General features: G+C 36.6%; 1 protein-coding gene across 1 annotated transcript in view; it reads left to right on the forward strand.

Moving 5' to 3' along the window:
* Window positions 1–17,119, forward strand: part of LOC133633672 (CUB and sushi domain-containing protein 1-like) — a 1,183,208-nt gene that overhangs the window by 713,827 nt on the left and 452,262 nt on the right. Inside the window, exon 7 of the mRNA XM_062026293.1 lies at window positions 12,111–12,188. Coding sequence (XP_061882277.1) covers window positions 12,111–12,188 — 78 coding nt within the window. The remainder of the gene's footprint in view (window positions 1–12,110; window positions 12,189–17,119) is intronic.

Consider the following 17,119-nt stretch of genomic DNA (forward strand, 5'->3'; position numbering starts at 1 on the left):
GTGTTTCCCACCTAGGCCTTCAGTGATGTCCGACTTCAATAATTACCTCTCAAAATACCATCATTTATGGCACCACATGGCCATTGCTGGAGAAATACTATACAGAAACACATTTACACACTACTGAAACACATCAACAGTGTACAAAACGGGTTATTTTCTGGCGCATTTAAAAATAAATTAAAACGCATCAGCAATTAAAACATATCTTATGTGGTACTGTCAAAATTAAAATAGCAAAAAACATATTAAAAGTGAAAAAATAAAATATTTGAACTCACAATTTGTAGAACCTATTCGACGCTGTCGGCTTATTCGAGTTGAAACGGTGGGCATTTCCCAATTTTATCGCCTGAACAGCTGAGCTAGCTTCTGGGGTTGGCCGACATCGTCTCACAATATGTAGTTTCTTTTTAAATATCCTTCTTGCAAATGGCCTTGCAAATATATATCTGCCACCTAATCAACGTTTTGTTCTCCCTCTCTGCTATCCCGGTCTGGCTACGGCACAACACTTCCTGCTTCCTGCTAAATTGAAACTTGTGATTGGATACTCACTTTGGAATGGCAAGTGAGTATCCAATCACGGTCCTGGTAACATCAGGATTCTTAAAAAGGCTACTGTCAACAACTTGTGATCTGAATGGCTATCGCAACTGTCTATCAACTCTATGTGTTCTCAAATTCATCCGCTAACGGTCTCGTTGAGTATCCAATCACAGGATGTGTAAATGTCACGTTCAATGTGAGGCCATCTAGAAGGCCTTACTGACAACAACTCGTGATCTGATTGGCTATCGTAACTGTCTATCACCTGTATGTATCCGTTCACTTACAGTGCATAGACGCCTGCATTGTTGATTCTGAAGGCGTCTGGCAGATTTGGTACAGCATGGCAACATAAGTTAGCTGAATTCTGATTGGATACAAACTAAAACTAAAAAAACAGCGCTGGAAGGAGCATAATCCATCCCTCCACCCATCCATTTTGTACCGCTTATTCCCATCGGGGACGCGGGGGGTGCTGGAACCTATTTCAGCTACAATCGGGCGGAAGGCGGGGTACACCCTGGACAAGTCGCCACCTCATCGCAGAATATGACATGAAAATAATATTAATACTTTTAGATATTCAGGGAAAGTACATTTTTTAAAAAATGTATCTTTAATTATGATCATGATTTCTTGTTATGTTAGCCCAGCAGAGAAGGCCTTGCTGGCCCTGACGGAGCACCACTGAAATTCACTAATGTATTTGGTGAAAATAGGAATTAAAACAACAAGTGGAGAACTATTTTCTGGATTGCACATGCACAGTGTCTCTTTTCAGGATCCTGGTCTGTGAGTGACCTGGAACGACAGAAGAAGAGTGTCATCAAAACAAGTTTGTCGCGGTCAAGAGTTCTCTTCTATCTTTTTAATGTCCATGGACATGGAAAGTGACACATTTTATCGGTTCTCTATCGAGCAGGCAAACGGGTCTATGTACGCCGCTCCTCTTCTTCTGTTGTTGTTCCGGCCACTCACAGACAAGCATACGGAAAAGAGACGCTGTGCATGTGCAATTGACCCATCTGCCCAAACATTCAACGGGGAATATTGAAATTTCGATTTACATTACCGTAGTTTCCGCACTATAAGGCGCACCGGATTATAAGGCGCACATTCAATGAATGGCATATTGCAAAACGTTGTTCATATATAAGAAGCACCGGATTATAAGGCGCATCGCGTTATTAGGCGCATAGAATAGACGCTACAGTAGAGGCTGGGGTTACGTTATGCATCCATTAGATCATCATCATTCATCATTTTTATTTATCTCCTTCATTGATGTGCATCTTTGATAGACAATTATACCACAATTATTCAGTTACACCGTTACACACCAATGCCTGAGAAGGAGCAGGATGAAGAAAAATCTTATATTTTCCTGCCCCCTTCACATAATACATAGTCTTACTTAATGATATGTGAACCAACAATTACATCCAAATATAACGAAAACAAAACAAAACAAAACAAAACAAAAAAAACACAAGTGCAAAACTTCATGAAGTACAAACCGAACAAAAATACAAAAGAAGTAATATACAGGTACACCTCACAGGATGATACAAAACAGATACAAAACCAGGCAAAAAACAAGTAAATTAATAAATATAAAGCAAAATGTAAACACTTATGGCTGTCCATATGATTTTATTGTTCTTTCTTTATATATTTTTTTCAATTTGAATATATTTTTACAATCTTTTATCTCATTATAAAGAGAATTCCATAGTTTAACCCCCACCACTGATATACACATTTGTTTTAAAGTTGTCCTTGAATACTGATGTTGGAAATGACCTTTTCTTCTATGCTCTTCATTCTCAGAAGTGATGACAAACATTTTTTGTAAATTTGCTGGTAATGTTTTGCTTTTAGCCTTAAACATGACACATAATGTCTGTAACTTTACTAGCTCCTGTAATTTCAATAAACCTGAATTAATGAATAATATGTTAGTGTGTTCTAAGTAATCTACTTTATGAATAATCCTTATAGCTCTTTTCTGTAGTTGATACAATGCCTTTATGTTACTCTTATATGTGTTCCCCCACACTTCCACACAGTAGTTGATATATGGCAATATAAGTGCACAATACAATATACGCATTGCCCTATAATCTAACACATATTTTACCTTATTTAATATAAAAATACTCTTAGACATCTTTTTCCGCAGATGTGCAATATGAGATTTCCAAGTCAGACCGTCATCCAGTATCACTCCTAAAAATCTAAGTTCAGAAACCCTTTCAATATCTATTCCATTTATTGACAATTTGATCGTTTCCTCCCTTTTCCTCTTACAAAAAATCATGAACTTTGTTTTTTCTACATTTAATGATAATTTATTGGCATCAAACCATCTCTTAAGTTTAATCATTTCCTGTTCAATAATTTTTGATAATGCTTTTAAGTCGTGTCCCGAACTATAAAAGTTGGTGTCGTCCGCAAATAATACAAATTTCAATAACTTTGATACCTCACATATATCATTAATATATAAAATAAACAATTTTGGTCCCAAAACCGAACCTTGTGGAATTCCACATTCAATCCTCATTTGTTCAGATGTATTACCCATAAAATCCACAAACTCTTGTCTATTATCTAAATAACTTCTTAGCCAGTCTAAAACTACTCCTCTCACACCAAATGAATACAACTTGGACAATAATATAGAATGATCTATAGTATCAAATGCTTTTTTAAGATCGATAAATACCCCTATAGTGTATTTCTTATTATCAGTTGCTGTTGCTATATCCTCAATTATATTCATTACAGCTGAAGCAGTGGATCTATTGGTCCGGAATCCATACTGGCTCTCACTCAACAGCATGTTCTTTTCAATAAAACTATCTAATTTTTTTACAAATATTTTTTCAATTATTTTAGAAAATTGTGACAGTAGTGACACTGGTCTGTAATTAGTGAATCTATGTTTATCTCCCGTTTTAAAGAGTGGAATTACCTTTGCTACCTTCATTTTATTTGGAAAGGTCCCTGTTTGAAAAGAAAGATTAAAAATATAACAAAGAGGTTTGATGATACAGTCAATAGTCTTTTTTACAATTATCATGTCTATACCATCACTGTCTGTTGATGTCTTATTTTTCAGTTTTGTTACCACCGATACAATTTCATTTTCACTAACATCTCCTAGAAGCATGGACTGTAGCACTTTGCTTCCCCCTCTCCATCCACTCTGTATATCTTTATGTTCTCCAATACTCTCTGCCAATTTGGGTCCAACATTCACAAAAAAAGAATTGAATCCGTTTGCCACTTCATTCATATTTGTTATCATCTTATTATCCTCATTGATAAAATGGCTTGGTGGGTTTGTAGGCCCAGATGTTTTTCCTATTACCTTGTTCAGAATATTCCAAGTTCCTTTGATATTGTTTTTATTTTTTTCTAGTAAATTATTATAATATTCTCTTTTTGCTTGTCTCATTATTGTTATCAATTTGTTTTTGTAAACCTTATATTTTGTTTCAGCATCCTTTGTTTTTACTTTTATGAAATCTCTATAAAGTTTGTTTTTCTTTTTACAAGCATTCTGTAGTCCCTTTATAATCCAAGGCTTTTTATTGTAGCTGTCTCTTTGTTTCCATACATTCGGACAATGCTTTTCATACAATGATAAATATATATTAAGAAAAGCCTCATATGCAGCATTTGCTTCTCCCCCATACACCTCATTCCAGTCTGTTTCAAATAAGTCCTTCCTAAACCTATTTATTGCCTCTTCAGTTCTTTTCCTTACATATCTATGAGTTTTTTCCTCCCTCTTTTTATCAATTGGACAGTCATAAGTAAGAAACACAGGTAAGTGGTCACTTATATCATTAATTACTAGTCCACTTTTTATATTATTTTTTATGTCATTTATAAAGATGTGATCAATTAACGTTGCACAATTTGTCGTTATTCTACTGGGTTTGGTGATCAATGGATAAAGCCCTCTACTATATACCACATCCAAGAAGTCTCTTGTTGATTTATTTCTGGGTGAGCTTAGCAGGTCTATGTTATAGTCGCCACACATGACAAATGTTTTATTTTCCTTCACCTTACACAATAATTCTTCCAAACTATCATTAAATGCTTCTACTTTAGACCCAGGTGTCCTATACATACACGTAACAATAACATTTCTCTTCTTTTCTATTTCTACCTCTACAGTTACACATTCAAATAAATCATCAATTACCACTGTCATACATTCCACAGGTCTACATTTCAATTCACAGTCAACAAACAGGGCCACACCTCCTCCCTTCTTGTTTCTTCTACTACAGTGATACAACTCATACCCGTCAATGGAGAAATCGATACCTCTGTCTTTATCGATCCATGTTTCAGAAAGTGCTATTATTTTGAATTTGCCATTTAGAGTCTTCAGGTATTCGTCAATCTTTGAGAAATTTGCATATAAGCTTCTACAGTTGAAATGTATTAAAGAAAATGTATTATCTAAACTAACATTGTCATTGAATTGTTCCTCTGTGTAGTAGTCACATGTAGCATTGATTGAGTTGAACAGATGGTTTTCTGGGTCAACATCATTTTCAAAGTCATACAGTTTATAGTCCATGTATTCAGCTCTTAGAAACTTTTGATTCTCAGTTGTCTCACCTTCTCGCTGCGTAGCCTTCCCCGTCTCCAGCCAAGGATGAGCCGTGTCAGTCATAAGTCTAGCAGGTCTCATCTATATTGATCCAAGTCGCGGAGCTCTCGGATCATGACAACTTTGGCTTCTTCATATGGTCCATTTAGCCGAATCATGATTTTGCAGTTCCGTGTCCATGTTGCTTGTATCTTGTTTTCTTTTCTGAGGATGCGTGCTTGTCTTGCAATGTCAGCGTTCTTCTTGGTAAGATGTTCATTGATGTAAACCCCAGTTCCCTTCAGCTTCCTTCCCTGCCGTAGTAACTCCGTCTTGTGTTTCCGATTTACAAACCGGATCACAATGGCTGGGTTGGTTCTGCTGTCCTTCCTGGGGATAGTATGGCACGCTGAAATGCTGCCACTTTGAAGAGTCATGTTCTTACTGGAAAAAAAGTTAATTACTTTGGTGGAACTGCGCTAAAGGGAATGTCAACAAAACAGTCAGATAGGTCAGTCAAACTTTATTAATAGATTACAAACCAGCGTTCTGACAACTCTGTTCACTCCCAAAATGAATAAACAGCTGATTTACTCGTGTTACGGTACATCAAACGTTAGTGCTATCACAATATAGTAACACTCGAAATAGTGCAGAGCAATAACAATATATCAATAACTCAACGTTGCTCAAACGTTAATGTCACATAACACATACAATAAACATGTAAAGCTCACTTTATGAAGTTATTCCTCATACACGAATCCCTCAAATTCTTCTTCTTCAGTGTCCGAATTAAACAGTTGAGCGAATATGGCATCCAACATGCCCGGCTCCGTCTCGTCGAAGTCGTCATTAATCGAGTCAGTGTCGCTGCTGTTTAGCAGTTAAGTGACAAGTCCTGCCTTCCTGAAAGCTCGGACCACAGTTGAGACTGAATCAGCCCAGGGATTTACGATCCACTGGCAGATAGTGGCGTATGTCGTCCGGCGCCGTCTCCCTGTCTTGGTGAACGTGTGCCTTCTGTCATCCACTGTTCCCACGCAGTTAGCAGTCTAGCTTCGAATGCCCTGTTGACACCAATATCCAGCGGCTTGAGTTCTTTTGTCAATCCCCTCGGAATGACGGCGAGTATTGAATTAAGCGCGTAAGCGTGTCTCTTGATGTGATGTTATGAGCTAGCGAATATAACAACTACACTACCCAGCATGCAACGGGAGTGACGAGCATACGCGGTAGCCCTGAGAAGCGTTGTTGTATGTAGCCATGCCGGCAGTTAGAATGTGGTTATGAGCACGCTGTGAGTAAACTTTGAGAACTCAGCCAACACGCCTCGTCTGCATTATTTATAATTAGACAGACACACACTTAATAGGAGCCATTTTGGGGTCTTTACATAAACACACAAATGGAAATGAAACGTCATATATCCCAGCATGCACCGCACGCTTCTTCTTCTTCTACGGGGGCAGCTGCTTACCGTAGAAGAAGAAGCGCTTCTTCTTCTACGGGAAAAAAAAATGGCGGCTGTTTACCGTAGTTGCGAGACCTAAACTTCATGAAAATGAATATTAATATTAATCCATATACAGTATAAGGCGCACCGGATTATAAGGCGCACTGTCAGCTTTTGAGAAAATTTGTGGTTTTTAGGTGCGCCTTGTAGTGCGGAAAATACGGTAATACATTTGGACAATGGATAACAATCCGTTTTACGTTTTTTGTTTTTATTATCAAAGCGAAAAATTGGGGGAATTGATTTTTATGTGTAAATAATTTTCTATTCCAAACAAAAAACAAATGGTCGAAGGACCCTTGTCACTACACAATCGAAACCGGAAGACACAATCGGTCCACGTATGCACAAAGACTACGTCACTTCCGCCAACTTGTGTTACGGCAGTTATTTTCGTGCACGCCGTCACTGTTACCATGGTTTTCTTTTTTGCAATCTTTATGTCAGGCTTGTCCCTGACAGTCTGGCTATGTCTTAGTTTTCCTCTGCGTCTGTCAGCACTCTTATTTTGGTTATTTCCTGATTTGTCTCACTGGGTGTTTTTTTCCCCCTCAGCTGTGGCTGATTGGCACCGGGCCACACCTGGTGTCAATCAGCCAGCTGCTATTTAGACCGGCTTTTTCCTCCACTCTGGGTTATTGTCATTTCTACCTGTCGTGTCGATATCGTTACAGCTACTACCTATCGTGCTACTACTTGTCCTTGTACCTGTCGTCGTAGCGGTGAGCTGTTCCTGTTAGCTATTTGTAGTTTGCTTTCTCATAGCTCTTTTGTTTCGTGTTTTCTTGTTAGCCATTAGCTGTTTCCATTTTTTTCTGTTTGCTGGTTCCTGTTTTCAGTTTTGGCTATTCCTAGTTCCTGGTTTGTGTTTTTACCTTTGTTTTATGAACATTAAATCATGTTTTCTCGTACAATGCCTGCCGCCTTCTCTGCATCTTGGGGTTCGTCACCAACAAACTCTGACACTTTATTTGAATAACAATGTCATATAAAAGATGACATACAAAACAAAAGAAACGTTACTAAAGAATACAGCATCTATTTTGAAACCGTACAGAAACCTGAACAATGTGCTCAGCAGCCTTAAATGGCAAATAAATAAATCTTTTTTGTACTGCTTTATTTACAATTCACAATACTAATCATTTAGAAGTCTACTTTTTGTTAGGCTCCAGATACAGATTTAAGTCATAGTAAGTGCCTTGTTTAAAAAAATAAATAAATAAATAAAATAAAAAAAATAAGTGGTGGGAGTCAGTGGCGACCCCATGTATCATTCCTTGCGATGACAGAAGACTGAAAGTAGTTAAAATTGTGCCGATAATATTTCAATTTTTTTTTCAAATCTACCCCTTGTACATGTTTATATTCTTGGTCCTTTTTTACTTCTAGGTAAGCTATTTTTTATACAAAACATTAATCAAACATTCAAATATTACAGAAATAAGTGTCATCGTGGAAGCTCTGTTGTAAAAAATGGAAAGTCCAGGAACTGACGTTGGCTTCGCGCACGCGTGCACCGATTGTGTTTTCTGGTACGTCACTTTCGTCAAATAGTTTTACGGCAGTTATAATCGTGTCCACCATCCCAGTTGCCATGGTTTTCTCTTTTTTAATCTTTATTCGAATAACAATGTCATATAAAAGATTACATACAAAACAGAGGTAACTTAAGACTGCAGTATTTACTTTGAAACCCTACAGAAACCTGAACGAAATGCTCAACAGCGTTACAGTTTTTACTACTTTATTTACGTTAAATACATCAATTCACAATACTGATCATTTAGAAGTATAGTTTTTGTTAGACCAAATATATAGATTTAGGTTACAGTAAGTGTGTTGTTTAAAAAAAAAAAAAAAAAAAAATTCTAAATAAATTACGTGATGGGAGTCAGTGTCATTCATTGCAATTACATAGGAGTAAAAGTGGTTGGAAATGTGGTGATAATACTCTTTTTTTTGTTGGCCATTTTTATATTCTTGTTCCCTTTTAATCATAGGTAAGCTATGTTTTTATACAAAATATTTTTAAAACATTTACATGACGTAGCAGAAGCTCAGTTGTAAAATATTGCAAATCCAGGAAGTGACGTAGACTTCGTACTTGCGTGGACTGATCCGGTCTTCTGGTACTGATCGTGAAGTGCAGGGGTCCCCAAACTTTTTGACTCTGGGGCCGCATTGAGGTATAACAATTTGGCCGGGGGCCGGGGCTAGGAGACACCCAGAAGAACAAGCGGTAGAAAATGGTTTAGAAAGATCACATTTTAAAAAACTTTTTTTTTAAAACTTGGGACTTCCCGCGGGCCGGATTTTGGACATGGGCAGGCTGTATCCGGCCCACGGGCCGTAGTTTTTTAGGACCCCTATTGTAGTGACAACCCTTCTTCTTCTTTTTTTCTTCTTCTTCTGTTGGTTGAGTGCAAATCAGTAGCTATATATATATATATATATACATATATACATATACATATGTATATATATATATATATATATATATATATATATATATATATATATATATATATATATATATATATATATACATATATATATGAAATTCTTGACTTGGTGAATTCTAGCTGTAAATATACTCCTCCCCTCTTAAACGCGCCCCCAACAACGCCCCACCCCCGACCACACACCCCAACCCCCCACCTCCCGAAATTCGGAGGTCTCAAGGTTGGCAAGTATGATTATATTAGAATAGTTGATGTTTTTTTCAACAGAAAATACAAAACCACTCAGTGATTTTGTCAATGTCCCTGTCTCTCCTGTCAATTGTATCTGTATGATAAAGAGAGAAGGAATTGCTTTTCATGCCAGGCATTTCTCAGTGGAATACTTGCGCTACAGGCTTTTGTGTTATTCTCTGCAAAACACACTTCTTATTTTCCACCACACTTGTTCCGACTGGTCCTTTAATCTTGTCTTTCTTTCATATGTCCTAATTTGCTCTCAATGCTGTTACTGCTACTGCTGTTGTCGTTGTTGTTTGGGTCTGTGTTAGACTTCCTGGAGTGCACAAACATACTCTTACTGGCCACAACATTAGGAATCCAATGCAAGATCAGCAACATAAATTCAGTCTTCACAACAAAAATAATCTTCTCAAGTAATGCTATTTGGTAAGAGTAGAAGCGGAAGTCCAACACAAATGCAAATACTGTAGACGCAGTAGACATTGAAAGAGTAAATGAAAAAACATGTTTTGGTGTAGTAATAGATGAAAACATTTACAGGAAATCTCATATAAAAATATGCAACATAAAGTGGTAAGAAATATTTCAATAATGAATAAAGCAAAATATGATCTGGACCAAAAATCACTCCATAATCTCTACTGCTCGCTCGTGCTACCATATCTGAGTTATTGTGCAGAAATATGGGGAAATAACTTCAACAGTACTATTCATTCATCAACCGTGTTACATAAAAAATCAGTTCAAATAATACATAATGTTGAATTTAGAGAACATACATATTTATATTTATCGAATCAAAATTATTGAAATTCAATGACTCGGTACATTTGCAAACAGCTAAAATGATGTACAAAACAAACTATAACCTGCTACCTAAGAATGTACAACATGTCTTCTCAAAAAAAGAAGAAACATATAACCTCAGAGGAAAAACTAATTTAAAACATGTGTATGCACGTACAACACTTAAGACCTTTAGCATATCAGTATGTGGAAATAAATTATGGAATGGATTAAGCAAAAAAGTTAAATGATGTACTAGTATGATCCAGTTTAAGGGACTGTTCAAATTAAAGGTGCTTACAAGATACAAGGAAGAAAAATCTTGAGAAACACCTTCAACCTTATTGAAAATTAGATATTCTTCATCTCAGTATGTTAATCATAACTGACTTAATTTTCTATTACAAGAACTGCTGTACTAATCATTCACTGATATACCTGTGTTACAAAAATAAGACAGTAATTGAACATATGTATTAGTAAGTGCTCTGAAATGGGAAAGGGGCAGGATTAAATTATTTTAGCATTCTTCCTACTCCTTCTCAGACAAGTTTTAAAGAGAAATTAGATGAAATTATGTGATGTATCATATTGTAAGTGTGTTCATGTTCGAAACAAACTCAACTCGACTGAATGTTCAGGTGTAATCACGGCCGTAACTACCTTTGAGGACACTGAGATCATGTCATGGGTATTTTTTTAAATGATAAAAATATGATAATATGACTGATCTTTTGTGTGCGGAGGTCAAGACACAAACTTCTCCCTATCGGCGTATTATGGATACCCCCAAACAATGTTCCCTCTAATTTTCCATATGCGTGACCAAACGCAAAAACTCCTTGAGCATTCAGTGAAGCACATGTAGGCGACGTTAGACGTTCACATGCACTGTGGCCACACCAGCAGCACACCGGTCCCAAACCTGACTAAATAACAAGTTCAATGTTTTATTATTATAATCAAATGACAACAGTCATTTCCCTGAGATTATTTTGTAATATAAATATTTTGGCCCAATTACAATGACAATAACAAAAAAAAAGTTTTTCATGAGTATTGTATGTCTGAGTGGGGTTCCTGCTTTGGAAATAATGTGTACCCCTTTCAGATATCGCATTTAGTTCCCACTAAAACATTCACATGTTACACAATAAGATGCAAACATGGGATCATGTGCACATTCCTGTAACTTTGTTTGTAAAATATATATTTGTTAGTATTTCTTTAATATAATAACATAATTCCATGGATAATATTTATAAATTAAGATAAAATTAAGAACAAAAACATTTTATTGTTCACTAAAGAAGGGTTCGGTGAATGCGCATATGAATTTGCTGGGGTTCGGTACCTCCAACAAGGTTAAAAACCACTGTGTTAGGTAATATAATAACCTCAATAAAAGCTTTTGTTATTCTGGAAATTCATTGTGTTGCTCAATATAATATTATCAACATGGTGCTGGGATACACGTGATGTGGGCCTTTTAAAGCTTTTCTTGAACCACCAATTTTTAACCTCGGTATTTGTCAAATCCCAGTTACGGCCCTGGTTGTAATTGACATTTGTCAAAGAGGTTCGCTTGTATGTTTATTGTTGTGGTTGTGTTTTGCAGTGGTGTTGAGCTGTACTGCAAGAGTACACAAGAGAAGGCTAAAATATAATAAAGATCTCATCATTCTGTATGTTTCAATGCAAACATTATTGGTAGTATCTACACCTCTCAAAGTGTCAATCAAATCTAAAGGCATAATTGTTCACAATCACAAACTGTCCATTGAATCTTATTGGCTTTCCACATGTACCTCATGTTGTGGTTAGTGAAATTAATGCTTACTCTGCATTAAGATGACTTTGGATTGGATCAGCAGTGTAGAAGTGGTTCACAAAGTTTGAAATGTAATTATAATTTTCCTCCTCCCTTTTTTTGCAGTGAAGAAAGCGATAGAGTTGAAATCCAGAGGAGTGAAGATGATGCCCAGTAAGGACTCCAGCCACAAAAATGCCGTCTGTAAGTAAACAAACACACTCACTTCAAAAAGATGTAGGGTGTAAACAATATGACTAATATGGGTTAGTGTTAATATTCCCATTGGGCATGTTCAAATATTTTGAAATAAAATATTCTGCAAGGCTCATGCCTTAACAGGTACTGGCTTGAGATTTGCCACCATTGCCATCAAGATAGGATCTATTAATCCTGTTGTTCTGACAAACCTGATTGCAAATGGTGGCCTATTTACACCACCCAGCAGTTGCAACGTTGTTCTCCATAATGGAGCTGTTTCCCCTTAAAGCCAGTGAATGGAAGTCCAATATCACCTCTCCCTAAGCTGCATTTATGGTCTCTATTACCTCCTGGGGGAAATATCAGACCTCAGACTGCTTTGCAATGTTCACTAGCTTGTCCATAAATAAGTCTGTTTTGCCATTTGGTGCTGTGCAGGTGGGGTTTTTAATGCCTTTTTTTCTGTGAAAATGAGCTGGATGTGGTTTGTGATAATGACACAATGGGAGCAGTGGCGGACTAGCAAAACAGCAAATTCAAAGCCGATGGAAATACAAAAATCTACTCGAGTCTGAAATAAGAGTTCAGTGCATTTCAGCAACACTAGCTTGCGTGTGCTATGTCTGTAAATACACCAACCATTAAATATAAGAGCTTTTGTGAGACAAATCATAGGAACGAACATGTCACATTCAAAGGTGACTATTTTATTTGTATCATGTTAAAAATAATATGTTTGTAACAGTACTTGAAATATATTCATCATTAGACTTTATGTTGGGCTAAACAAAACAAAAAAAGACATCAACAAACAGTAAAATAAAAATAACCAAAAAACAAGCGAGACACAAAAATCAATGATATGTCTACATTTAATTTTAATAGTTGCAACATATCTTCTTCATCTCTTTGTTGTTCAAAGTCATTTAAAAAATACATCTAATTTGTGTTTACTTTATTATTGAAGGCTGAGTGCGTGATATAGTAAGATCCAAAAAAGAGTGATAACTAATGTGTGCAAACTGTAAAATTGTATGTACTTTTAGTGAGCGTGTTGCAGGTGATCTACTAAAACTGTGTGTACCGTACTAGTGATAACAAGTGCAAACATTGTTGCACACCGCCCTATTTAAACGAGAATTGTATGACTACACTGTCCCTATGGAGACACTCATTTCCCTCCACATTTATGGCATCATATGGTTGAACCTGCTTTGCATATATTTTTTTGACATGCCGCACACAAATATAATATGTACCAACTTTTTTAGGCTTTATTAAAGTGTGAGCTAGATAACAGGATTTATTTTCAGTATGCTGAAAATGCGCTCTGGGAGGCAATGAAGTGTCGTGATCGTGCGTCTGCAATGATCTAGATCAGAGGTGCTTAAAGTGGGGCCCATGGGCCAGATTTGGCACACTTAGTCATTTTGTTTCGCCCACCAAAGGGTGGGATCTATATTATTTACATTTAGGTTATTTGTGTTTCACACTTAAAATGAGGGTGTCCTCATCCAATAATAATATAAGATATTAGTGTATTATCAGCAGAAAATAAGTATCGGATGATATCAGTGTGCACGTAAAATTGCCGATACAAACATTTACTTGTGCAAAGCTGGAGAGCCAATTAACATCTAATACATGTCCTTCCATAAGTACACAAGTTAGGTTGTTTCTTGTTTTTTAGTGAAGTTAAAGATGAACATACCAGGCATTAGGCTACTTGGAGCGAGCAGCTCCACCTGTCTGTGCACCAGTCTCCCCCCGTAAAACAAAGTCACGCACAGGCATCCTCCATAAAGGGATACACCCCTACCAGGAGGATCGTCATACTCGTTCGAGTGACCGCTGATGATGATGAACACCTAAGCACACAAGCTAGACATACGTAATAAGTGTCCTTCATTGAACAATATTGCACTGTAAAAAAGCAAGATTTTCAATATAAACAAGTATCAAATAGTTATAGTTGCATATTACTTTTACATACAGAGTCTCCAAGGTATATTAGAAAGTATCCACTAACAGACAAGTCCCTGTTATTTAATTTACTGAGTCATAAGCTTAAAGGCCTACTGAAATGATTTTTTTTTATTTAAACGGGGATAGCAGATCTATTCTATGTGTCATACTTGATCATTTCGCGATATTGACATATTTTTGCTGAAAGAATTTAGTATAGAACAACGATGATAAAGATCTTTTGGTATCTGATAAAAAAAGGCTTGCCCCTACCGGAAGTAGCGTGACGTAGTCAATTGAACATATACGCAAAGTTCCCTATTGTTTACAATGATGGCCGCATGAAGTGAGAGAGATTCGGACCGAGAAAGCGACAATTTCCCCATTAATTTGAGCGAGGATGAAAGATTTGTGGATGAGTAAAGTGCAAGTGAAGGACTAGTGGGGAGTGGAAGCTATTCAGATAGGGAAGATGCTGTGAGAGCCGGGGGTGACCTGATATTCAGCTGGGAATGACTACAACAGTAAATAAACACAAGACATATATATACTCTATTAGCCACAACACAACCAGGCTTATATTTAATATGCCACAAATTAATCCTGCATAAAAACACCTATGTGTTTGTTATGCTAGCTCCTAGCTCCTCTGCTAGCTCCTAGCTCCATAGAACGCGCCAATACAATTCAAACACCTGATCAACACACACAATCACTCAGCCCAAAAGACCGTTCACCTAACCCAAGGTTCATAAAGCTTATATATTTTTAAAAAGTTACGTACGTGACGCGCACATACGGTCAAGTTATCAAATGTTTAGCAGCCAAGGCTGCATACTCACGGTACCTGATATTCAGCTGGGAATGACTAAAACAGTAAATAAACACAAGACATATATTTAGTCTATTAGCCACAACACAACCAGGCTTATATTTAATATGACACAAATTAATCCTGCATAAAAACACCTACGTCTTTGTTATGGTAACTCCTAGCTCCTATGCTAGCTCCTAGCTCCATAGAACACGCCAATACAATTCAAACACCTGATCAACACACACAATCACTCAGCCCAAAAGACCGTTCACCTAACCCAAGGTTCATAAAGCTTATATATTTTAAAAAAGTTACGTACATACGCAAAAAAAAAGTTGCGCACATACGGTCAAGCGATCAAATGTTTAGAAGGCAAAGCTGCATACTCACAGTAGCACGTCTGCGTCTTTGTCATCCAAATCAAAGTAATCCTGGTAAGAGTCTGTGTTGTCCCAGTTCTCTACAGGCGTCTGTGTATCGAAGTCAAAAGTCCTCCTGGTTAGAGTCTCTGTTATCCGAGTTCTTCCATCTTGACTGCATCTTTCGGGAATGTAAACAAAGACGCGCCGGCTGTGTACTGTTGTTGCTGACTTCATTCGAAAAATACGTCCGTTTCGCACCGACAACTTTCTTCTTTGCTTGCTCAGCTTCTTTCTCCATAATGCAATGAACATAATTGCAACAGATTCACGAACACAGATGTCCAGAATACTGTGGAATTATGAAATGAAAACAGAGCTTTTTCGTATTGGCTTCAATGTGGAAGGCATACCCGTGTTCGCCGAGCTACGTCACGCGCATACGTCATCCTCAGAGGCGTTTCGAACCGGAAGTTTAGCGGCAAATTTAAAATGTCACTTTATAAGTTAACCCGGCCGTATTGGCATGTGTTATAATGTTAAGATTTCATCATTGATATATAAACTATCAGACTGCGTGGTCGGTAGTAGTGGGTTTCAGTAGGCCTTTAACTTCATAAATTATTGTGGCCACTAGGTGTCGGCCAAAAAAAAAAAAATAAATAAATAAAATTAAAAAAAATAATAATAATAATACTAAAACAAAAAACAAAAAAATATATATATATATATATATATATATATATATATATATATATATATATATATATATATATAGATATATATATATATATATATATATATATATATATACCATATTTTTCGGATTATAAGTCGCAGTTTTTTTCATAGTTTGGCCGTGGGTGCGACATATACTCCGGAGCGACTTATGTGTGAAATTATTAACACATTACCGTAAAATATCAAATAATATTATTTATCTAATTCACTGAAGAGACAAAGCAAATGTCAGCAATCGTCACACACACGTCAACCAATAAGAATTCGGCGGGGGAGGGTCATGGCAGAAGTGCATTGTGGGTCACGGGATGCTAACTGCTATATGCTATATGCTACTGCCGTAGATATTAAAATGGATCATATCAACATTGGCGGTAACTTATAAAAACTGAGAAGGGCTGAACAAAAATGGCACCGAAAAGGAAATCATATACTGCAGATTACAAGCTAGACGTAGTGAAATATGCAGCAGAAAACGGCGATCGAGCAGCAGAAAGAAAGGACGCTAGCGGCGCATACCAGGAGCGACAACGAGGAAAAAGATTTCATCGGATTTAGCGATCAGGAGTGACAGATTGTTTGGTAAATGTATAACATGTTCTATATGTTGTAGTTATTTGAATGACTCTTACCATAATATGTTACGTTAACATACCAGGCACATTCTCAGTTGGTTATTTATGCGTCATATAACGTACACTTATTCAGCCTTTTTTTCACTATTCTTTATTTATTTTAAATTGCCTTTTAAATGTCTATTTTTGGTGTTGGATTTTATCAAATAAATGTCCCCCAAAAATGTGACTTATACTCGAGTGCGACGTATATATCTTTTTTTCCTTCTTTATTATGCATTTTCGGCCGGTGCGACGTATATTCTGGAGCTTTTTATAATCCAAAAAATACGGTATATATATATATATATATATATAAAAAAATATATATATATATATATACACCACTTCACTCCAATTTAAGAAGCAGCATACGTCCATTCTGGACATTTAATAATAAATAGGTTAGGGTTTTTATACCAACCATTGTTCTCTGTT

This window comes from Entelurus aequoreus, linkage group LG02, assembly GCF_033978785.1.
Source record: "Entelurus aequoreus isolate RoL-2023_Sb linkage group LG02, RoL_Eaeq_v1.1, whole genome shotgun sequence".
Taxonomy (NCBI): Eukaryota; Metazoa; Chordata; class Actinopteri; order Syngnathiformes; family Syngnathidae; genus Entelurus; species Entelurus aequoreus.